Source organism: Schistocerca americana, chromosome 11 (genome assembly GCF_021461395.2).
Source record: "Schistocerca americana isolate TAMUIC-IGC-003095 chromosome 11, iqSchAmer2.1, whole genome shotgun sequence".
In the NCBI taxonomy this organism is placed as follows: domain Eukaryota; kingdom Metazoa; phylum Arthropoda; class Insecta; order Orthoptera; family Acrididae; genus Schistocerca; species Schistocerca americana.
This window is the reverse complement of record NC_060129.1, coordinates 52,869,230-52,894,458: the sequence shown is the minus strand read 5'-3', so window position 1 is coordinate 52,894,458 and position 25,229 is coordinate 52,869,230. Positions and strand designations below refer to the sequence as shown.

General features: G+C 41.9%; 1 protein-coding gene across 1 annotated transcript in view; it reads right to left on the bottom strand.

Moving 5' to 3' along the window:
• Positions 1-19,296: 19,296 nt before the first annotated feature.
• Positions 19,297-25,229, bottom strand: part of LOC124553860 (poly [ADP-ribose] polymerase tankyrase-1-like) — an 82,080-nt gene continuing 76,147 nt past the window's right edge. Inside the window, exon 5 of the mRNA XM_047127853.1 lies at positions 19,297-19,944. Coding sequence (XP_046983809.1) covers positions 19,458-19,944 — 487 coding nt within the window. The 3' untranslated portion in view covers positions 19,297-19,457. The remainder of the gene's footprint in view (positions 19,945-25,229) is intronic.

Here is a 25,229-nt window from a genome sequence, read left to right as displayed (position 1 = left end):
ATATTTCTAAGCACCAGGAATTGCATGACGACGAGTTTGAACGTCCTGTACAGTTCTGCCACTGGGCACAAGAGAAATTACAGGACGGTGACAGATTTTTTGCACGTGTACTGTTTAGCGCCGAAGCGTCATTCACTAACAGTGGTAACGTAAACCGGCATAATATGCACTATTGGCCAACGGAAAATCCACGATGGCGGCGACAAGTGGTACATCAGTGACCTTGGGGGTTAATGTATGGTGCGGCATTGTGGGAGGAAGGGTAATTGGCCCCCATTTTATAGATGGCAATCTAAATGGTGCAATGTATGCTGATTTCCTACGTAATGTTCTACCGATTTTACTACAAGACGTTTCACTGCATGATAGAATGGCGATGTACTGCCAACATGATGGATGTCCAGCACACAGCTGGCGTGCGGTTGAAGCGATATTGAACAGCATATTTCATTACAGGTGGATTAGTCGTCGAAGCACCATATCATGGCTCGCACGTTCACTGGTTCTGACGTCCCCGGATATCTTTCTGTGGGGAAACTTGAAGGATATTTGCTTCCTTGATTCACCGACAACGCCTGGCAACATGCGTCAGCGCATTGTCAATGCATGTGCGAACATTACGGAAGGCGAATTGCTCGTTGTTGAGAGGAATGTCGTTACACGTATCGCCAAATGCGTTGACGTTGACGGACATCATTTTGAGCATTTATTGCATTAATGTGGTATTTACAGGTAATCACGCTGTAACATCATGCGTTCTCCGAAATGATAAGTTCACAAAGGTACATTGGAACAACCGAAATAAAATGTTCAAACGTACCTACGTTCTGCAATTTAATTTAAAAAAACCTTCCTGTTACCAACTGTTCGTCTAAAATTGTGAGCCACATGTTCGTGACTATTACAGCGTCTTCTATCACAAACAGAGGAAAGTGGTCCAACTGAAACATTCATATTTCTTTACTTACTGCACGAATATGTAATAAAAAATGGGGGCTATTATTTCAAAAGACGCAGTTGATATCCGTTTGACCTATGGCAGCGGCATCTAACGGGCCAACCATAGCGCCATCTGGTTTCCCTCTTCAAGCTAGGCATAGAGAGAGAGAGAGAGAGAGAGAGAGAGAATTTATCTGGATTTTGAAGGTGCTAATCACTCTGAATCTTGTCTAGCTAAGCAGTTTTGCCTATCTTATATTCTGTTATTTGTAAACTGATGTAAAGATCTTTTTCATGCTAGGCGAGCTGAGTTGGGTCAGAATTGACGACCTTAATACAAGTATGGTATGTCATAGGAGTCAGTGCAGAAAAAGGATTGCACTCTGTAGAAGCCATTCCTGTAGCCAAGCAACCAAACAACTACGCTTGTTTGCCTGAGAGGCTGGCAAGTGTGTGGTACAAAGACGTTGCCATATGCTACTGAAGTAATAGGCATATCTGTAAAGGAATTTGGGAGAACATGATTGCACTTACAGTATCTTCAACTAATGATGTTCATAAGCGGTTTAGGGGTTGTCGAAATTGACTACTGTATGCAACTGATAAGGAACAATGAGTTGTGTAGAACTGCTGGAGGGGATCTCATATGGTACAGTTCTGAAATCACATATCGTGGACTAATGGACTGATGTGATATCATGAGGTATCAGTGATGAACATATTATGGGCAGCGTCATGGGAGTAAAAATGTGAAGTGCTCACTGACTGCTTACAAGCTTATGCTGTGTGTGTCTACCCTGTTCCTCGAGGATCACCTCATATGGAACAGTGTAGTGGCAACAGAAGTGCAATGTGAGTGTGGCTCATTTGCGAACTTTTCTAAGTCACCTCTGATGTTGTGCCACTTAGAAAGACACTTCTGTCTGTACTGTAAAGGCACAAAACTAAAACTGAATATCGAGCAGAAGGAAAGTATGTAATGGTTTTTTTATTATTTACTACTGAAAATTTGTGAACAGTGACCAAAATATTCACGGAAATGGATACACCACAACATATCACAATGAGACTGCCACGCGAGAAGAAGAAAGTGAGTGACCGTTACACAACATTTTCGTGCAAACATCAGTCCAGCTTCCAAAGTGACATCGCCTCTTACTAAGATTTCTCTTCTTCCACAGGGTGACCACAGCATTTACGAAAAGACTATGTAATATCAGTATGATCTTATTGTAAAGTTGTTTTTGTAGTGCCATTTAGCCTGAAGATGAGGTTTAACCCTCGAAACATGTCGCTAAATAAATAAGTAATAAGTTGGCAATGTTTGTGACTGGTAGCGCTAATTAAAAAAAAAAAAAAGACTTTTACATATTTCTTCGGACAGTCACGGTCGAAAAATAGTCCAGAAGGAAAGTAACTGGTGTGGCAATCTCAACATGATGCCTGAAATAGTTCAAATGGCTCTAAGCACTATGGGACTTAACATGTGAAGTCATCAGTCCCCTAGACTTAGAACTACTTAAACCTAACTAACCGAAGGACATCACACACATCCATGCCCGAGGCAGGATTCGAATCTGCGACCGCAGCAGCAACGTAGTTCCGAAGTGAAGCGCCTATAACCTCTCGGCCACAGCGGCCGGCATGATGCCTGAAATCGGACAGTTTTATGATGAGTATTCTGAAACTATCAATTCATGTAAATAACTACTCTTATCGTAAATCCTGTGAAGACAGCATTTCAAAGTTAAATTGTTAGAGGAAACACCACTGCGATGTATTAATCGATTCCTTTTCAATGGGCACTAACATGAGTTTTTGCTGGTACTCATCTTCAAATTTTGTTGCAATATAGCATCATGTCAGGCATGGCATCTTTTAGAGTTGTGTTGTCCATCCCTGAGAGTGTTGCTGTCACAAAATAGCATACACCCATAGTTGAGAATCCAGTATGGCTCTTCTGAATGTTCAACAAACGATCTAAAACATTACACAACCAACAATATCGCCGATGACACAGTGATATGAAGAGTCAAGTATTTCCATCCCCAGAGGAGAAGATGACTGGTTAACTGAAGGAATGGTCTACTGCTTTGCCTACATTCTAATGAAAGTACAACTGATGCAGTCATCGAAAACTCAAGAACAATGAAATGAAGTATACAATTGATAGTGTCCATCTTTAAGTTCTAATATCCAATGGGAAGTCATTATCACAGCAATATCTCGTTATGACACTTGGTGAGATGTACGAATTCACTTGGGGTTTTTGTCCTTTGATGTTTCCTTAAAACTGGCCTAAATGGGGAGCACATTTGCAGTAAATCCAGGGAATAAGTGAAATCCAACCTTGAACACTGCGATTGTCACTAGTAGAATATCGTAAATCTTAAAAGCATATATCCACTCCAGTTAAAGATTGTGATGTCACACGTATCTTAATAATAACAAAGACATATCTTATAGTCTTCAGCCAAATTCTTTCTGACGCTGAGTGGCAGCAGGTACATTGAATTTAAGACTTCTTAAGATTTCTGGTGCCATACTGAATATTATAAATAATGTGAAATGCTTTATGCATTCCAGAGTATAGTTACTGAATTGGAGGCACAGTATTAAGCACTCGCTGTCAATGGTTTTCACTGACTCTGCTCAGTTGTCCGGGATCACAACTACAAACGAGTATTGTATGAATACTTTGACCTAAAATGCGAATCTTGTAGGTCATGATATAAGGCTGTGTAGTTAAATTAGAAGCATGAGTTACACCATTTCGACAATGTGCAATTCACAACTGTCTCACTGAACAAGAGATTAATAAATAGTCGTCATACTACATAGTGAGCTAACCCAAAATTAATCTTTATTGTTCATCTCACTTGATAACTGACGCTTATCTTGAATCCTGTCATATAAATATTTATGTGTCCTTATGATGTCTGGCAGCTCGTGGTGTAAACTAATAGAGCCTCTAGAAAGTTCAGTCATGATGTTTTATTTATTAATAAATACTAATTAGTTGAATGACAGTTACTACAGCCACCAACCAATCAATGTGAGACGATACTGAGCTCTGTCGCAACCAGTAAATGTAATAAGCCTTTACACCAAAAGAAGACAATTTATTTCAGACAACTTACACAGTTTACCACGATGCAATTTTACATTTTTCTGTAGAATCAAATGGTACAATGAACATTTTTAACATAAAAATTCATCAAAATATTATTTAACAAAATGTGGAATGGATAACTTTCTGTTGAAATGAAAACCATGTGTTTCATCAGAAATATCTGAAAAGCACAATATATTGAGGAGGAAACATTTATAACCCTGCTTTTACTCATTCAAAACCACCTGCTGCATCGTGACACCTCACACAGGTGTATTCAGCATTGCCTAAACATGGTCCACAAACATACTTGGCTCTGAGCGCTATGGTATATAACAGCTGAGATCATCAGTCCCCTAGAACTTAGAACTACTTAAACCTAACTAACCTAAGGACATCACACACATCCATGCCCGAGGCAGGATTCGAACCTGCGACCATAGCAGTCGCGCGGTTCCGGACTGAAGTGCCTAGAACCGCTTGGCCACCGCGGCATGCCACAAACATACTTGTTACACATTATACATAAATGCTTGCTTCTACTGTTGCCTCTACACCCTCCAATTTGATCAGTCCTCCGAATGCTGTGATGTGATACTCTATGAGGAAGAGTATTTTGTACCCCTGTGGACTTATATGCTGAAGCCAACACTTCTGCAAATTTGTATATAAACTAACGTCTGCTTATTTTTTCTCCTTTACAGAGAACCCAAGCATTTATAGCTGCTAAGTCCAAGGCATAGGAAAAAACGCGCATGGGCCATCTGCAGCATCCATACTTCACAGTGTAAAGCCGAGCCATCTGATCGATTACGTCAACGCCATACTTAATGCTACTGCAATAGGCCACTGACTCTTGTAGCTTTTTAAGATGTGGTTCATCGATAGTTACTGTGTCATGGATTGAACTCCCAATAAGCACATTTTTGTTCTTTTTCCACTGATAGCATGTTAGAGTCATATCACCTGACTTACAAAGAATAGTTGTGTGCAAAGGTGCCACAGCAGATTTTGCTGATCGAGGTACTTCGATTTCTTCACCGTGGCTATAATGCTTGTACTCTTACGTTTCTAAATTTCTGCAAGGCATTTCGTTGTGAAAAAATTGTCGCAGGTTATGTTTCTTCCCGCAAAAACAAGAAGCTGCGTAAGACACGTTACAACACGCTCTGCAAGGGGAATACCTGTGGGACGCTGCTCATCTTTGCTAGGTAAGGAAACTCATTCACCAGATACTTAGAATTCATATCAACTGCAAGAGAAAACTTTTTATTCCAAATTTATTTCATTTATTGGTCATTTATTGAATGAAAGAGCATCTAGAATTGTACAGAAACAGTTGCACATCCACAGTGCTATTTTCACGTGGAATATAACACAGCAAGTAATTGGCAATGAAAGGATTCCACACAGGGGCAGTAGGTCTAAAACGATCTGCCTTTAGTCTATGTGACGTGTGCTCTTTTCGTCAAATCACATAAACCGACATATTTCGGTGAACTTATTTCTGCTCTTTGTGTTCCGAGAAAATGCTGGCCCCTATGTATTCGACCATCACAGCTTCAAAGGAAAGTTTTATTCTGTATATACGCCTAGTGCCGGCCGGAGTGGCCGAGCGGTTAAAGGCGCTACAGTCTGGAACCATGCGACCACTACGGTCGCAGGTTCGAATCCCGCCTTGGGCATGGATGTGTGTGATGTCCTTAGGTTAGTTAGGTTTAAGTAGTTCTAAGTTCTAGGGGACTGATGACCTTAGAAGTTAAGTCCCATAGTGCTCAGAGCCATTTGAACCATATGCCTCGTAAATACGTAAGTGATATTGCGGCTTCTATTGAATCGATGCTAATGGTCTGATCATCATCATGTAGCTCTTGGTGTGCTCTATTATCTGTACATTTCTTTATATTTTGTAGCACCCTGTCATCAATTAGCAGTCTCCATGCACTACAATATACACTCTTCCTGACAATCTTCTTCGCATAGCCTGTAGGTCCCGGTGCTACCTTCAAGTTGTTCTACTGTAGACGTCTTCCAGGAACAGCTTTCATATGTGTAACAGTCCATGTTGTTGCGTCATTAGCTGTCTCACTACTCCCAATGGAAGGATTTCCTTCCATCTGAATTTGTCTTTTCACTCTGCCACGGACGCGTCTAGTGCTGTTAGCTGGAGGTAAGCGCACAGTGTTATTTGATGTACCTAAATATACAGTATATAATAGAATAATTCGGTCACTGCAAAAACGATAAATTTCAAATTGTAATACAGAAAAATAGAACACATTTATAACGTTTGCTGAAATACCAGTTGCGATAATATATGAAATTATAGTACAACGGCTACATAAAGGTACCTGCTGTAGGTAAAGCAACACTGGTTGGCAACTTCTCGGCTTCTCTCAAGAGTCACTGATTTCATTGATGGGAGGGTTATATTCCTCATCAACAGCGCTTACACCGTCATCTCGTAATTCACCAGCCTCACTAATATAATGAGGATGTTCCCCTTCGTATTCCCCACCTGACATTGAGATCAAATATTTTAAAATTTGTTCATCAGACAAACTGTCTCTTTGAACCGCCATTACGAAACAACTGAAATGTCACACACACAGACTGCGCCACTTGAGCAACAAAGCTTCGTTGCTCATCGACAATGGATCTGCAGAACACAATAATCAAATTAGGGCGATAAAAAACAATAGGTATGGACATGTCCGAAAGCTATTGTTTGGGATACTTTTCAGAAATGTCGCATTGGGTAATTTCTTTCATACGCCTACCTAAGAAATATTTATGAAAAGTCATAGAAAATGGGACCAGTAAAAAATCCATTTAGGAAAAATAAAGTCTATAGATGTAGAATACCCTACAAAATGACTGTGTTAGTAATCCTTAAAACTGTTCCAGACATATAAACAATTACTGTAGTACTATTATAGTGTCTAGACTGGGTAACTACTGAGGAAGTACTAAATTGGATCACGATCAAGAACCATCAATTTGGTAATGGAGGAAAGTTGTGATGGTCTGGGGGATGTGATGGACACTGCAGTGGGTGACCAGGGCTTGGCTACAGGAAACAGGCTCGAATCGATGTAAGTTTCAGAGCTATGCAGAAATGGAGGGACCTACAGAGGGTAGAGTAGTGTGGAGGACAGCATCAGACTGGAGCTGGGACTGAAGCCCACAGCAGCGTCAGGGAGTGGTCCACGGCCAGAGACAGTCTGGTGAGAGGAGAGCAGCGAGCTGCTGCCCACCCAGCCCAGCACTGTAATGGCCTGCCAGCTGGACCTGCCAGAGTGTGAAGTTTGCCTGGACTGATGTTCGCTGACAGTGCTGCCAAAATTACTTTTGGTGTTGATGATGATGTTTGGTTTCGGGGCGCTCAAGTGCATGGTCATCAGCGCCCATACAAAATCCCAATTTTTACGCAGTACAATTTCTTTTCGCAGTCCAATCTAGCCACTGTCACGAATGACGACGACGACGACGACGATAACTCAACTGGGTTGAGAATCGAACCCAGTACCCCATGATCCAGAGGCAGCAATGCTACCCACTAGACCACGAGCTGTGGACATTACTTTTGAATTTTTGAGAAGAGAGGGGAAATATGCCTCCTACTTTAATAGCAAGATTGAGCTTATTGTCTTTGAGAGAATTTGTTGTGCAGAACGGGCCATTGTGTAACCTGCTCGTCACACTGCAGATCAAGGGAACATCCTAGAGCAGTGTATCACGACAGGAGGAAAGATGAACAGCTGTTCATGTTCCAGAAACATAAGAAAAATTTTCAGAGATGTTAGATTAGTTGCCGACATTTTAACATGCAAATGTCAGAGTAAATGTCAGTACCAGCTTTGTGTTCCTAAATATCTGCGGTTTCTATTCAAAGTGTCAGCACGTGAGATCTGAGAGTCTGTTTCCATTGAAGAACCACAACTGTAGTAACGGCCAGCTTTGAGAAGCCTTATCGGAAAAAAACTCTGGGAGATTCATACCTTGAACTAACATATTTAAATTTGCTTTAAAATCGACATCTTCTGACTGTTTGACTTTTTACCATATGGAAAGCTAAAAAGGCTGTTATGGATTACTTTCAAGCAAATGGCAACAATACCAAAAACATAACTATCAAACGATAACCTAAAGCTTTTTTTTTCGTGTGCGATGAGATCTACAAAGAAAGTTTAAGAAACCTCCAAAAGTGTAACAACACTGTTAAGGATATTTACAAAATGTTTCTGAACAATTTGTTTCATATTTGTCATCACTATAGCCTTAATAGTTTACAAGCAGCTGAAATTAAAATACAGCGAGAAAGAGCAGCAGCAGACGAGAGATCCGTGGAGCAGGGAGTCCCAGCAGCGGCTTTAGAAATGAGTGCCTATTCAGTAATAACAGTACTTGTTACGATATTTAAAGCTTGCACATAGCTATTTTTCAAGGCTTTTGCTTAAATTAGCTAGCAAATCTAGGTCGTATGTGTCTAATAACCTTACACCAGTCTACCATCTACCATACATTGCTCTGCTGGGAAGCACAACATTTCTACATCAACACCAGTGAGTATTGGAACAACAGTGGTACTGGGACAAAGTACCGTTATCCAAGATGGGGGCGATGACGTAATCCTAGATGATGGTGATGGGGTCATCCAAGAAGGCGGATTTAGGAGGGAAGATTGAATTTTACAGGAATGTGTCACAACCCCCTCCCGCAGGAAAATGGTGGGAAGTTCAAGTTACAACACGATAAGTAAATAGCGGGGAAATGGGACTTGTCTTTATTATGTAACCAAATTCAAGCATGTGTGTTCGCCACCAGGTCTGGACTCCAACTGCCTTAGTTCATATCGTCGCCACCAGAGCACCATTGTGATGTCAGATCATGACGTAAGTACCGTTATTCAAGGTGGCTGCACCCAGTGTATCCACAACGGGGCTTGGTACACAGAGGACGCTGTCTTGACGTCAGCTGATGACGCGAGTACCGTTATCCAAGATGGCGAGAATTTTTTTTTCTCCACTGAGATGACTGTAATTGGTGGTGCACGTTCCGTCTTTGCTGAGCCGTCATTGTCAAACCATCGTCATGTGTTCGATCATCGAGATGAATGTGAATGATAGAGCGGCTTTCAATAGATGCATTACATGCAGACATTTGAGGGAGGCCTGTAACCACAGTTCACTACATCACGTATGAAAGAGTATGATAATGGAGGAGTGTAGGAGGTATAAGTACAATAATTCTGTTCAGCAGATTTCTGCAATGCAGAGGGATGGAGCCAGGATGCATATTATAATCAGCACATGCTCATGCACATGCACAAACAGCCGAAATATTCATATAGGTAAGAAATAGGGTTCGCTACACTTTCAACTACTTTTCAAGGTCACCCAACCGCTCACTTCCACTTCCGAAATACAGGGACATAGATCGATGTATGTAGGAAATGTCTTATGATTTTTGGTATGTTAGCGAGTAAGACACGTAAATATCCTCTTAGAAAATTTTTATTTAACTTTTGCGTATACATTTACACACAGAAAACATCTCTTTATTTATTTTTGTTAGGTGTAGCTTTAATAATGTCCAATTTAATTTTTAACTTATAGCTTAAATACATATCAGAATCATTCTTTCTCCAACCACTAATTTGACAAATACAGAGAAGATATATTCTCGAATTCTAATACATATCTAATTTTCTTCCTGTAAAATAATTGTTTTATGGCTTTAACTATTAGCCCTGTTCCTTCCTGCAGTTCTTCTAGGCGAGAGGATTCGGGGATTTTAATTTTTCCTCGTATATCCTCCATGACGCTGCTGTTAAAGCGTTCCACGTCCTCCTGTGTGTATGTCGGCAACTCTTCTGCTCTCATTCTTGCGGGATTCCTGTATAGAACTTCAAGTTTACTATTTTTGCAAACGAGTGGCCATTAAAAGTAGTTATTCCATCAGTTTTAAACTTGGCAAATGGGTGTTCTGTTGCTAGGTGGACAACATCAAGCACGCCACACTTAGATAGAATATAACCATCCCTTTTAAGCCGATCCAAATGGGAATAGAGATTAATAAACACGTTTTTCGTGTATCAATATAGTAAACGTTCTCGATTCCACCGATTTCGGCCGGTACTCCAACATGTGACCAGTTTCTATGGCTGTTTACTGTAAATGCCAGTACTTTCGTTGTCAGATTTTTCCATACAGAATATTTAAATCCATACTTAAACCTGGCCTGCACATCGGCAATAGCTTCTTCCTTTTCCAATTGCAGCTTATATTCTCGCTTTATAACAGTTGTCTTTTCCATACACTCCAGTCTCCTTTTCTTTACTTCGAGTTCCTCCATATCCAGTTTTCGTTTCTGTGCTCTTAATTCATTAACTGCACTCAATGGACTAATTTATTTAATGGGGAGTGGTTTAAGTCTGTTTGATACATTGGTCCTTTTTCTTAAGACGTGAGGTATAACATTATCTGTAGGAACCAGTCCCAATTCACAATTGTATTGTGGAGAACAGGGTTCTAGACTGACAAAAATAAGTTTCTCCTGCTCTGACATAGCACTTCTGAGTAGTACTTATATTGTCTTTGTTGGAGTCAGAGTTAAGAATCTCCACGTAGTTTACAGGTAGATAATTAAAACTGTATGCAGACAGAGCATAATGTATAAGCTTTTCTCGGTCTTGAGTGTTCGGCAGAGTTGCTTGCACACCCATCAATTTTCGGGTGGTCTTATTACCCCAGTAGACAAATTTTAGAACGTTGTTAAACACCACACAGCAACTGTTCTGTAAATTCTTAGTTAGCTGACACCACATGGATGCAATTGGCAGAGAGTAAAGTGGGGCACATCGTAAATACTGCTTGTTGGAGTACAATACACTTAAACAACTTAGCACTGGGTCGAACACACGACCCATTCTGTAGTTGTATATTGTGGCCTCCAGCTTGTTAATGCCATACTCCTTAGCCAAAGAATACGTAAAAGTTTCCTGTGGTCGCGTGTCTGGACACTTTATAACATCTATAACTTCTAGCTTTGTTTACTCCTGGACTTGTGATTTGACATATAAATTTGTTATATGCTTTTACCCTACAATTGGACCTTATCCACGTTGAACAGTCTCTTCCAGCTGTTATATCGTTGTCTACAATGACATTGCTGCTTCCCTGATGGTCTCCATCCATGCAGAAATAGTGGGTTGATATTAGGTACTCGCACATCTCCATTTCATTAAAAATTCCGGCAAAGTCTAGCGTTATGTCTAAATCCAAAAGGTAATAATCGTCCACAAGTAGCTGCTACAATATTCTGGGCAACTCCTCCATTAGAACATCCAATTTAACGTCCGCTAATTCCATTTATATTGGTATAGCCCCAAGATTTTTATATTTGTTTGAAATCGTCTCCACTGCTTCCTTGCCGATTTTGTCAAAAATTCCTCTAGCTATCACACTGTCACTTCCATGTAGGAGAAATGGTAGCTTCGCCTTGACACCATGTCTTGCAGTGACAAACTTGGAGAATTTACTACATAGATAATAGTTAAATGAGCCACACATCTTCTATTTTAACATTACAGATCGTCCCTTCTCTAACTGCTCCTGAGAGTCCTCAGATTTTAACTACTACAATATTATCGCAAAAGGGTTCGGTAATAGGAGTAAGCACATTTAAATTCTTCTTGCTAAGGAGCGTACCATTTTCGGTGTAATTTATGTTACCAATGTCAGAAACCAGATTGTCGAGGTTCCCCAGAAGTAACCATAAACCAAAGCGTTCGTCAGTTGGTGTCGTCCTCCTCCCTAATAGTTGAGGCATGTTAAGCACTTTGGAGGAATCCATGTTGACACTTTCAACTATCACAGAAGACTGATTAGATGCGGATGTCATGCATCTTTTATACTCTACAAATCGGAGATGATTGCACTTCTGGTCACACGATTTCCGGTCTTACACCCTGATTAGACTCTAGCCCAATTGCGCTATTTTATCGCAAGGTGTCCGTAGGAGGGAAGGCGACTACTCCATGTTGGAATTTAACTTCCCGCCATTTTTCTGGGGGAGGAGGGCTTGGCACTTTCGCGCCAAAATTCAAACTTCCCGCCAAAATCCGCCATCTTGGATGACGACATCGCCGCCATCTTGGATTATGTAATCGCCCCCGTCTTGGATAACTGTACTTGCGAGGAAAATGTAAGGTGGAATTTGTATGATCAATGTTTTCAAGGGTTGTACAGATTAGCATGGATGAGGCCAGATGTTTGGAGATACTCAGCCGATTAGTACATTAAACCAAAATAAATCTATATTAGCAATCCTAGTGACATTCCAACAGCACATAATATATACAAAACCTGAATTATCTGCAGATAACTCTGAAATATGTTTGCAATGAAATCTCCTTATTCACTGTTGAACATGGGACAGGTGATTATATGAAAGACATAAGTTATACACGATCTAGATACTGAAGTATGAGGCACTCATTGTCTGCATCTGATTTTGCTTGGAGCTGCATTCGATACCATACTTTACACCAAAAATGAGAAGAAATATTCTGCTTTGGCAGGGCAAGTCTATAACTGTGATTAATAAATGTATTGACCTTTCAATTAATTAATGAAACAATAAATTCATTTGAATTATGTACTTGATTTATGGGCCACAGTGGAGAACTTTATTTCAATTACTTTAATTACAACCATATTGCACCCTTCCGGTTGATGTGTGTGGCCAGCATCGTGGACCATGTGTTGCTGTTTTGTGTTCATAGTTGGCAGTCTGCCTTCTGTCTGAAGTGCAACTTAAGTTCTTTTGACGGTTGTACTTTGATGTCGCAAAATTGACAGGATAATATCAAGAAAACACTCATTTTATTTTCCGCGTACGCCGTCATTCATTCATGACTGTATTAGTGAATCTGGTCACTCCTCCATCTTTCTTTACTCTAAACCAAATTGATCTGTTGTTCATATTTTATTGAATATAAAATGGTTTCCGATAGTCTCAAAGATTATTATATTACATTGCCATTGTATCGAAGCTAGTAAGATATACCTAGCAGTCACTGGCAGTCCTCTGTTTGAGAACTGAGTCTGTTGACTGTAATCTTCTACTGTCTGTTTTGGCTGAAGGTAAACAAATATCTCTCTATCTTTGTACCCATTTTTTAAATATTATGAGTGGTTTCAGGTTTTACCCCTTGAGTGGAGTGGCATTCACGTACTATCTGTCATGTTAAATTTTCTGATAGAATTCCCTATACCATTTCCTCATTCAGTTGTACACTTTCCACAAGCAGTAGTTGGGCAGACTGATGCCTGAGGCAATGGAGATGCTTCTGGCAGGGGCGGCTGTCTGGCTAGGGCTGCTGTACAGCTGGTAGCAGGGCGACACCTGCAGACGCGTTGTAGACGTAATGCCTGACAGAGGAGAACACACTAAAGATGGGCAGAAGGAAAGTGTGGGAAAAAGGGAAAAATTTCTGTAACTTTCTATAATGTGATAGTGGAGATCAATGTTACATGATACGTGCTAATACATCTCCTAAGCACAGTATTACTGCTGTGTGTTCTACTTGTGACTATATGTCATTCTACAGTTCTTTCTTCATTAAAATAAACTGCTACACTTTTCAAATGATTAGCACATAACTTCGTTTAATTATTACTAAAGATGGCACACTGCCGTTATACAGATTAATCACTGAGCTATCTGTTATGCACATACATGAATCAATTAGTTCCAGTGTAAAGTCAAGTGTCGGCTCGCCAGTCGGGAACGTGAGAGCAGAGAGGGCTGTGAAGAAGACGTCTGCAAATAGTACGCTGACTGACACCTCTCTAAGACGACAACGCGACAGCAGCGGCATCTGGGCGAAGAGAACATAAGGGTAGGTCCCGACTGGTCGCGGCCACAGCGTCAAGATTAGGCACTTCAAGACCAGCGACTTAGGAATTGCATATACTGAAGAGATTTTTTGTTTGTGTGTCGCCCTTTTCTTGCAATACTTCTGTGTTCTTGTCAAAGTTAAGTGCTGCCATTCGTTCATTTTGTAATAAAACACTTTAATGCTATTTGCTTGAACTGCTGTCTAGCGATCCGAGAAGCAGGTACCCTAGGCACAATATATTGGGCATCTAGGCATGATACAACATTGGCGATGAGTATTAAAAACAACTCAGTCCCTGACGGCCACGGATTTCGTTTTCTATTTTACTGGCGCCATAATTATGCGTTGGCTTTTCTTTGCAATGGTGTGTTTACTTGTTTTAACCCTGTGGCTCATAGCGTCCTCTACAGTGGACAGCTGTTAATGGTCGCTTCTTCGGCATTTTCAATCAGTACTGATGCTGCTAATGCATCCAGTTCACTGCAGTCGGCAGTCCCTATTGGTGTTGTGCGCTGCATCCATTTGCAGCCGCATGACTGATTGAAAATCCCAGAAAATTGACCATTATAAGTTGTCCACTGCAGTGAAATTCACGCACCACAGGGTTAATACTTTCTCTCATATTGTTTTCGCTAATCAGAGTTTCCAGGTGGGCGTTGCGCAGATTTTCTTTGCTTCTGTACTTATTTTTAATGCCTGCCTTGTCTGTTTATTGCAGTTCTCTCTTCCAAATCGAACAACCCACTTCTCCCACCCCTTGGTCCAGCGGCACAGCTGCTAGCGATATATGAAACGCAGCTGACACCGATGTTTCAGTTTCAGAGTCGGCAAATCGCAATTCTACTGAGTACAGTACAGCAGCTACTCACAGCTCAAGCCACTAATGAAACGCAAAATACCACACCTCTGCGAGTGCCATACTGCCTTTTTGCCAGTTTAATTAACAACAAGACAAATGGCTAGATGGCTTGCAACAGTTTGAAGCCCACATAATTGGTCACAACATACCAGGTACTGTGGAACTTCATTATTTCTTATCAACAGTAGGAAGTGCTGTGTTTTGTCTCATTCAGAGATTATTCCCTACCGCAACTCTGAGTGAACTTTCCTATGATTAGGTTGTAGATTCACTAATTAAGACCAACAAGTAAATGTGGTAGCAGCTAGATATCAATTCTTTCGTTGCAAGAAACAGTCAGAACAAACTTACTGTGAGTGGGTAACAGATTTGCATGGTGTGACGAGGAAATGCTAATTCAAAAGTGCTTGTGGTGCTTTATATTCAGATGTTATGTCACGTGATGCGATCGTGTACAATGTAACTAATGTCTCACTTAGAGAACAGACTTTGAAACTGTCTGATCCATCATTTCAGCAAGTAGTGGAAATACTAGATCAGCACAATTCGGGTGGCATGTCGGCTGATAAATGTAAGCAGCCGCCAATCTGTCAGGTTGAGTCCCTTGCTCCTGACAGGCACATTAGGCAGCATCCACTTGCGAGCGCCACGCCATGTAAACAGTTCTCTATGCAGCCTAACCAGCTCTCTACACAGGCAAACAGACTTAAGTCATGCCCTTGGTGCTACTCACAAACGCCAAGACTGCCTGTCTAGACAAGCACAGTGTTATGCTTGGGAAAGAAAGGTCATGTACAATCGGTATGTATGCAACAGAACAAACATAAACGAAATTGTAGTCACGAGGCCCATGTAATCAATGCAGTCTAGTCAAAGCCTGCTGGAGGCATCAGCATAACTAGCAAGTGAACAGTTTCTTCAGTGCAGTTTCTTCAGTGGGCACGAAATTTTGTGAGAAAACTTATTGTTCATTTGCACATTAGTGGAAAACATGTGAAATTTCAGTTGTACACAAGTGTCTCAGTAACATCGCTGAATCGTAACTTTAAGGTTCCCCACGCCTGTATAAACCTAGCATGTCCCTGATGGCTTATAACAGAAAAGACATTCCTGTTCTCAGAAAATGTACTTTGCCTGCCATGTATCGCTCACATTCGTGAACTTTAACTTTCAGTGTGCTACAATCATGCGATTGTGAGAACTTATATGGCCTTGATTCATTTGATTTGTTTGGCTTTCAAATTCAGTACAATGTGTTGGCAGTCAATGCATTCAATGCTAAAGACAGTGTAGCTAGTTTGCTAAAAGAATTCCCATAACTCTTTTCTGAACGTTTAGGCAAGGCTAACAGTTTTGTTCCACATATTGGTCTACTCTGAATTTCTATGGTCAACCGAAATTTTACCGGGCTAGAACTGTTCCTATTGCATTACTGGACGAAATAGCCGCTGGAAATAAAGAATTGCCAGCTAGCGGAGCTATTGTTCCCATTGGTTTTTCTTCCAAACTTTCAGGTCGCATTCGCCTCTGCTTCGACTTGAAGTGCATGGTCAACCCACAAACTGTGATTCAAACTTACTCCTTACCTCGCTCAGAGGATCTCTTTGATAGATTAGGCGCTGGTCGCTACTCTTCAAAAATTGATTTGTGTGATGCGCGTCTTCAAATAATGCTTGATGAAGAATCTCGAAAAGTGTGTATAGTGAATACTCATTTGGGCTTGTTTAAATATTTGCGTTTGCCTAATGGCAGTGCTTCCACACATGTTTTCCAATGTTATTAGGAACAGCTGATTGCTCAAGTGCCAAACTGTTCCAACTATTTAGACGATATTGTTGTAGCAGGTTGTACACCTGAAGAACACACTGCAAATTTGCGTGCTTTGTGTGTTACCTGATGCAGGACTAAAGTGTAGACTGGACAAGTGTGATTCTTTTTTAAACATGAGTTACAGTATGTTGGTCATGTCGTAAACAGTCAAGGTTTACATCTTCTTCAGTAGCATTTGTTAGTCATACGAGACCTGCCAGTTCCTCGCAATGTCACAGAATTGCGGTCAGTTTTAGGGAAAATGAACGATTATTCTCGGTTAATACCGAATGCAGCAGAAATTGGAGCTCTCTTCGACCGCTTGCGTCGCAAGAATGTCCCCTTTGTTTGAACAGATAAGTGCCAAGTAGCTTTTCGGGAACTTTAAGATGTTGCTCTGTGATCGATGCTTAGTTGACTTTGATCCTGACAAATGAACTGTATTGGCAGTTGATGCTTCCTCTTACGGACTCGGTGCAGTTCTTTCACATAGATTTGGTGATAAAGACAGACCTGTTGCATTCGCATCAAAAGTGTTTTCCAAAGCTCAGTAATTATTAAAGAATAGAGAGAGGGGCACCGGCTATTGTGCATGGTGTCACCAAATTCCACCACTATTTGTATGGCATGAAATTCTACTTAGTAACGTATCATAAACCTTTGCAGTCGTTGTACCTACTGGCCAAATATTGCAATGATGGGCTTTGTTGTTGTCTCAATATCAGTATGAGATTGTAAATCTTATGACAGACCAACATGGTAATGCGGACGTACTTTCATGTCTTACGATTGACCCTGATACAAACTGACGCTTCTGCAGCAATTTGTTGTCACATCGATGGTCAGGATCTGATTTGCTTCAACCTTTGCCTCTAAACAACAGGAAAATTGCACAGGCCGCGGAAGCTGATTCAGATTTGGAGATTCTGCTAAACTACATTCGCACAATTTTGCCTCACTCATAGTATAGCATTAAGAAATCCGTAGCGCGCCAATACTTTGCACGTCGGCATTGCCACGCTATAAAGCGAGGGGTGATTCTTGTTCAAAATGATAGTGGACTGACACTGGGGGATAATTACGAAACAGTGCGTCAAGACTGTACTTGGGAGGGTATGGACAGCCAAATAGAACAGCGTCACGCTTGTGGGGAAATTCGGTCCACTCCACGATAAATATTCTCTTCTTGGCCTAAGTCGCAGTCACCATGGCAACGTGTGCATATAGATTTTGTGGGATCTTTTTGGTTGCTTGTGGTATACACTTATAGCAACGGTTTCTCACCTCCTATCGTTCGCATCCACAAGATGGACCATCGCTGGCGGACACTGCTCCATCCGCTCCACCATCCTCAGTATCCGACGTCGAAGTATGGACGCAGATGGTGGGCATGAGGCGAGATCGTTCGTCGACTTGGTGCTTGCATGTATCTCATTTCAGGCCCAGACGGATTGCAGCGCCGACATCAGGATCAAATTCGCCACTGTAATATGCACAGTGATACTTGTGTATCTCTTCGCCCAGATTCACAGATCCCAAGTACCGTGTGGCCGCAACAGCTGTCAAAGGGTGTCGTCACGACACCACAGGACGACCCCGTGGAGACGGAGGCGTCGCCTCCTCCTCTCGTCCTACCCAAGGAGCTGGACCCGCCAACGCCGCAGCAGCTTGTGGCTTCTCCATCTGGTTATGGGTCTCAGGAGTTGGATACGTGCCCTTCTGTGCGTTTTCCGGGGGACGTTTGCACCTGAGCGCCGGCCAGATGGCGGGCTACAACTGGAAGCCTGACGTCCGCTGCAACCACAGTTTCCAGTCCATCGCTGCATCCACGCTCCTGCCTTCCCTCCAGTTGTCGCGCTCCTTATACGACGATGGTCCGTCGTTTTGGGGGGAGGAATGTTATGGCGTAAAGTCGAGCGCCGGCACGCCGGTCGGGAACGATAGAGCAGACAGGGCTATGAAGACGACGTCACCCAATAGCACGCTGACCGACCTCTGTCTAGGACGACAACACGACAACTGTGGCCTTCAGGGGAAGAGAACATCAGCGCCACTCCCAACTTGTCGTGGCCACTTCTACAGCAGAGACTAGTCACATCAAGACCAGTGACTTAGGAATTGTGTATACTGAAGAGATTTCTTTCTTGCATGTCACCCTTTGTTTGCAACACTTCTGTGTTATTGTCAGAGTTAAGTATTGTCATTGATTCATTTCGTAATAAAACTCTCTAATACGATTTGCTTGAACTGTTGTCTAGCGATCCGAGAAGGAGATTTCCAAGGCACCCCACACTCAACAACTAGACAGGATACAACAAAATTCAGTCTGGAATCGGAACTAATGTGTTGTAAGTACTGGTAATAATACCACTTTTCAATTGCATACACAAGTAGCTGGACTGTCAGCTCATTAGGTACAGAAGTAAATTCAGTGAAAGATCTCAAATGAAGGTGTATTTTAAGTACAGAGCTTATGTGTCAACAATATGGATACAATACATAAAAGTTTTATATAAGTTTCACATAACACCAAACATGCACCTAAAAAGTATTTTTCAGGAAAAAAATATTCTAGAAAACTTGTGTTCGTTAGTAATCGAGAATTACTCAGTTTGTTTTGAATTTTCAGTAAAAGGAGAGTCCCTCTTTGAACTTATAGTAGTCTATAAGCATTCTTGGTGTAATGGTACTTGAGTCGTTGTATGTACTATGTAAATATGGGTGCAAACCAAGGCTGCGGGATAAACTTTTCTGTAGTATTTATTTTATAAGTAACAAAGGTCACATAGAAGGTTTTTTTTTATTTTACTCCAGAGTCGTTTGCACTATATTTAGCTTGATCCTAAGATGTCTATGAGCTGCTGGTGGTTGTTCCGCTTGGCTAGGTCCAGCGGCGTCTTCCCATTGTCATTCCTGACTTCTCTGTCGGCCCCTGCCTCCAGTAGTGCAGTCGCCGCGTCTGGGTGGCCACGCCATGCTGCATCGTGCAGTGGCGTGTTCCCTCTGTGATCCCTGGCGTTGCGGTCGGCAGAGGATGCTGCCAACAGCCACACCACGGGTGCGTGGCCATTCCATGCAGCCTGATGCAGAGGCGTGTTCTGCCAGCGGTCCCTGGCGTTGACATCAGCTCCATCCTCCAGCAGACGCCTCGCCACCTCCAAGTGTCCCCTGGCTGCTGCGCAGTGCAGTGAGTTTTGCTGGTTCTCATCCATCGCTTCCACGTCCGCCCCCACTGTCAGCAACGTTCTCACCTTGCTCACTGACCCCTCCTTAGCTGCCGCAATCAGCATCTTGTCCTTCTCTTCTTCAGAAAGATCCCTGCAACAAAAGAAGAATACTTACAAATTACTCCAAACACACACGCCAGAGGACGAAACACTATGGCAGAAGCAGAACTGTGATGCGTCCCTAAAAGTCAAGAAGGTTACCGCAATGCACTGGTGTCCAAAATTAAAGCTTCTAACTGCGATTTTCCGTCCTGTGTCCAATTAACGATGTAATCATGCAAACTGTCAACAGATGTCTGCGCAACCGTGTTCTACACTGAAGTTAGCATTCCAGTCAACTGACAACCACGCCATGACGAAGTCAGAACAGCTAGCAATGGGGTAGTGTTTGCTATGTACTCCCACATCCGGAATCGCTGTAGACACAGTCACAGATGGTGCAGTATGGTACAGAGAATACGCATACCAGGCTCTCCGCAGTGGAGGGCCATAGGAAGAATGGGAGGAGGACAGTCACAACCTGATGTGGCCCGATGGCTTAATGTGAATCGCACTGTTTTTTGTCAGATGTGGCGACTCTTCTTAGAGACGGAAACTGTATCTCGAAGATGAGGGCAGACCACGTGTGATACGAGAAAGGGAGGACCGTTATTTGGTTAAAAGGGCATAATGGTACTGCCTTACTACTGCACGGCAACTGGCACCTCACCTCGCAGGATGCACTGGATGTGTTGTATCTAGCCAAACGCTATACAGAAGATCTCACTAGAGTGCCACTTATTGTCAGGGGCCCATTGTTTATGTACCTCTGACACTTCATAGAAAGAAATGTGTAGAGTGAAGTCGTCAACATCCCACTGAATGGCCGAACAGAGGGCCAATGTTATCTACACACGTGAGTCGCAAAATGGTCTGGAGAGTGATTCTCGACGGATTTTCATATGGAGGGCACGTGGAACAGGATTTCGTGAACCAAATATGGTGCAAAAGAGACTGATATCAGGGAGGTTCTTTAATGGAGTCCTCAGCGATTACGTGGACTACCTGAACACCTCTTCATGACATTGTATGGGTGAATTGGCAAGGCTTAACTCCTGTCAGGTATCGTGGCGAGATCTTGGAACCTCATATACCGTCGGTGCGAGGTGCTGTGGCCTACCACTTCGTATTGATGGACGATAAAGGTATGCTCCATAGAGATCAGCTGATTGAAGTTTTCTTGGAAATGGAAGATATCGCACACCTGGGATGGTAAGCTTGATCTCCCAATTTGAATCCCATAGAGCATATCGCGGAGACACACCTCCACCAGAAAACTTCAGTGAGTTTGTTAAAGCTTTAAAATACTGTGCACGGCAGAGCACATGAGAGGATGCAAAAAATCGTACATTCAAGGCTACAGCGAAGAGACAAACGAGAAATACGAAACGTATTGTGGTCTTTATGACGCCAACCCATTCTCCCCATAAACAATGGAGGCGGCGAAGAAGTCATAACAAAAATGATTGAAAATAGAAGACAGAAGTGGTAACACACTGTAGAAAGCTTTAACATGACTCTCAGTAGTCGGAAAGGCTTTGCTTGCGGTACAGCAAACCAAATAGCCTCCCAACTGCTGAAAAATGGTAAACCGAAGCTCAGACTGAAGAAAGGGCATACGAGTAGACTAAATTCTGTCCAAGAAGAAAATAATGATAAACTCGATCATACATTTACAATATCAGAACAGAAAGAAGCAATCAGAAGTTTAAAGACTGGCAAGGCCGCAGGCCTAGATGATATTGAAAATGAACAGATGATACGTCTTGGTGTTCGCTCTAAATTGTGGCTGTTGGAGTTTATGAACTGCTGTTAGGTAACTGGACGAATTCCTGAAATCTAGAGACAGGCAAAAATAACTGCAATTCTTAAGCCTGGTAAGGACCCAGAAGATCCTAAGAGTTATCGGCCAATCTCTCTGTTGTCCACAACACACAAACTGTTTGATACTAAGCAGATTCAAAGAGCTTACTGAGGGCACCCTAATCAAAGAGCAAGCTGGATTTCGGCCTGGCAAATCTTGTACCAGCTTAACCCACTATATTGGAGATCGGTTTGAGAAAATACTTATACGGGGATGGTGTTTATAGATTTTATGGAAGCATATGATACCATCAACCTCAGAAATATCATTGCAAAAGTGCAAAAAACAACAAAAAGCCCTCAATTGACTGCTGTACTCAAATCAGTACTATTTAACGGAAGGTATTTTGTTGAGTTCCAAGGTAACAAGAGCAGATGAAGACTACAAAAAGATAGGCTTCCCCAGGGCAGTGTTCTTGCTCCCATGTTATTCAATATTTATACAAATGACCAGTCTATCAGTCCCTGTTCAAGATCTTTCATTTATGCTGATGACAGGGCAATAGCAGCTCAAGCATAAAACTACAAGGACATTGCGGAAATACTAGCTGAGAACCTGGAAAATCTCACCAACTATTACAATGAAAATCAGTTGAAACCCAATCCAAGTAGGACCCAGACTTGCCTATTCCATCTTAACAACAGAGAGGCGAAACAAGAACTGAATGTTTGGTGGAATGGCATGAGATTAACACACTGCCTCTCCCAGTGTACTTGGGAGTTACTCTTGATAGGACACTGTCATTCAAGTGGCACATTGAGAAGAGCAGGTCAGGAATCCAATAACGGAATAATTTACTTGTCAAGCTAACAACATGAAAATGTCGACCTAATCCAAAAATTTTACGCACCACACAATGGCACTCTGTTACTCTGCTGCTGAGTTTGCAAGCTGGACACTGTCCTGAACCAAATGTGTAGACGTATTACTGGTTGTCTTAAGCCAACAAGAGTAGAACACCTATACTGCTTGTTGTGTCGGTAGCTGGGCCGACACCGTGAAGTTGAGATGGCTGAAAATGCACGCTAGACTAAAGCAGACGGGCGTGAAGTACTGGAACAGGATACGTAATTAATGTTAGGAAGAAAAGTACGGAGCAGGTTTAATACTTAACTTTACTGGTACATCGATCTTGACGATACACAGGAGACTTTAAGTACAATCACTGTATGGCTAATGGCGCCTTGCTAGTTCGTAGCCATTAACTTAGCTGATGGCTATTCAGTCTCTCGGCTAATGAGAGAGAAAGGCTTCGTACATCTGGTCGGTAGCTAGGTTCTCGTACAACTGGGGCGAGTGCTCTCTCGTATCACGAGACCTGCCTTGGTGGTGGCGCTAGGTCTGCGATTACACAGTGGCGACACGCGGGTCCGACATGTACTAAATGGACCGCGGCCGATTTAAGCTACCACCTAGCAAGTGTGGTGTCTGGCGGTGACACCACACTGCTTGTCAGGAATTGCTCTGCCAAATGTCCGATGTTCAATACAGAGCAGAATTGAATGAACAAAACAGGTTCAAAATCATCGTCATCTGCTCCATGGGTACCAAATGGTACCAAAACGCCTTACGTCAAGAAGTAATTTTCTCCACTCAACCGAACCGCTCACAGGTTCACCAAAAATTCTAGAAAAGACAGGGTATGTTCAGGAATGGACAGGTGTAACAGAAATCTGCACAAGTGGGGTATTAGTGAAAGTGCTTTCTGTCCGTGTGGTAACATCCAGACGATGAACCACCCGCTTCAATGTCCGTTAGTAAACCATCCAAGAGCGTGCACGGCCCAAGACCTGATGGCGTGCAGCAAAGTAGCGAGGGCATATGTGGACTTCTGGAAGAATGACATGTGAAACAAAGACTGTAAAAAGTTTTATTATACTGTATATAGTTTTCCATGAATTTTATTTTATAAATTAGCATTGTAATATTGCAAATTTCATAGAGGACAAATTATTCTATAATGTGTGGATTTATTGTAAATTGTTTGTTGTATGCATACGAAATATATGTAGTAGTGAGATGGGGTGCATCACACAAGCATCCACCAACAATTCCATAAGACTTGAGAGTAGCTCTGCAGGAGGAATGGTGTTACTGCCTCCACATGAGATTGATGACATCATTCACAGCTTGCCCTGTCAATGTCAGGGTTGTATGAGCCAGAGGTGGTCATGGCCCATGCTGAGCACATTATCCAGATGTTGTATTGTGTGTGCAAATCTGTTAAGTTGGAAAAAACCGAAGAAATTTTTTCTACCTTTATACATATTGTAGTTGTTTATGTTATTTGTTATTAACGTTGTTCCTACTTCACTATCACCTGTTTGTACCATTTTATGGCAAAATAAACGCAACCTCGCAAAATTTCAGTTTGTTGCTTTAATTTTGGACACCAGTGTACATCGAATTTCATGCGCTTTTCATACCATTCAAATTACTAGGCAATCTGGATCTTGGCTGCGTGAACACATTAAAGACCTGACAGCATTTACATACACTGTTGAGGCTCTTGTGGTCTGCAGTCCAGAGACAGCTTTGATGCAGCTCTCCATGCTACTCTATCCTGTGCAAGCTTCATCTCCCAGTACCTACTGCAACCTACATCCTTCTGAATCTGTTATGTGTATTCATTTCTTGGTCTCTGATTACGATTTTTAGCCTCCACACTGCCCTCCAGTACTAAATTTGTTACCCCTTGATGCCTCAGAACATGTCCTAGCAACCGATCCCTGCTTCAAGTTGTGTCACAAATTCCTCTTCTTCCCAATTCTGTTCGGTACCTTCTCATTAGTTATATTATATACCCACCTAATCCTCTACATTCTTCTGTAGCACCACATTTTGAAAGCTTCTATTCCCTTCTGTTCACTTCCATTCATGGCTACACTGCATACAAATACTTTCAGAAACGACTTCCTGACACTTAAATCCATACTCGCCGTTACCAGATTTCTCTTCTTCAGAAACTCTTTCCTTGCGATTGCCAGTCTACAGTTTATATCATATCTGTTTCGACCATCATTAGTTATTTTGTTCCCCATAGCAAAACTCATTTACTACTTTAAGCGTTTCCTTTCGTAATCTAATTCCCGCAGCATCACCTAATTTAACTTAACCATATTCCATTATCCTCGTTTTCCTTTTGTTGACGTTCATCTTATATCCTCTTTTCAAGACAGTATCCATTCTGTTGAACTGCTCTTGTAGGTCATTTTCCATCCCTGACAGAATTACAATTTCATCAGACAACGTCAATCTTTTTATTTCTTTAATTCGTACTCCAAATATTTCTTTTGTTTCCTTTACCACTTGCTCAATATACAGATTGAATAACATTGGCGACAAGCTACACAATAGGATCAAAACTATCTAAACACCTCTATCTAACGTGTGACTGACCAACAAATATAATGAAAGGACGATCCGCCAGTATAAAAGGAGGCAGAGACACGTTTTGTCAGCAGAGAACCAGA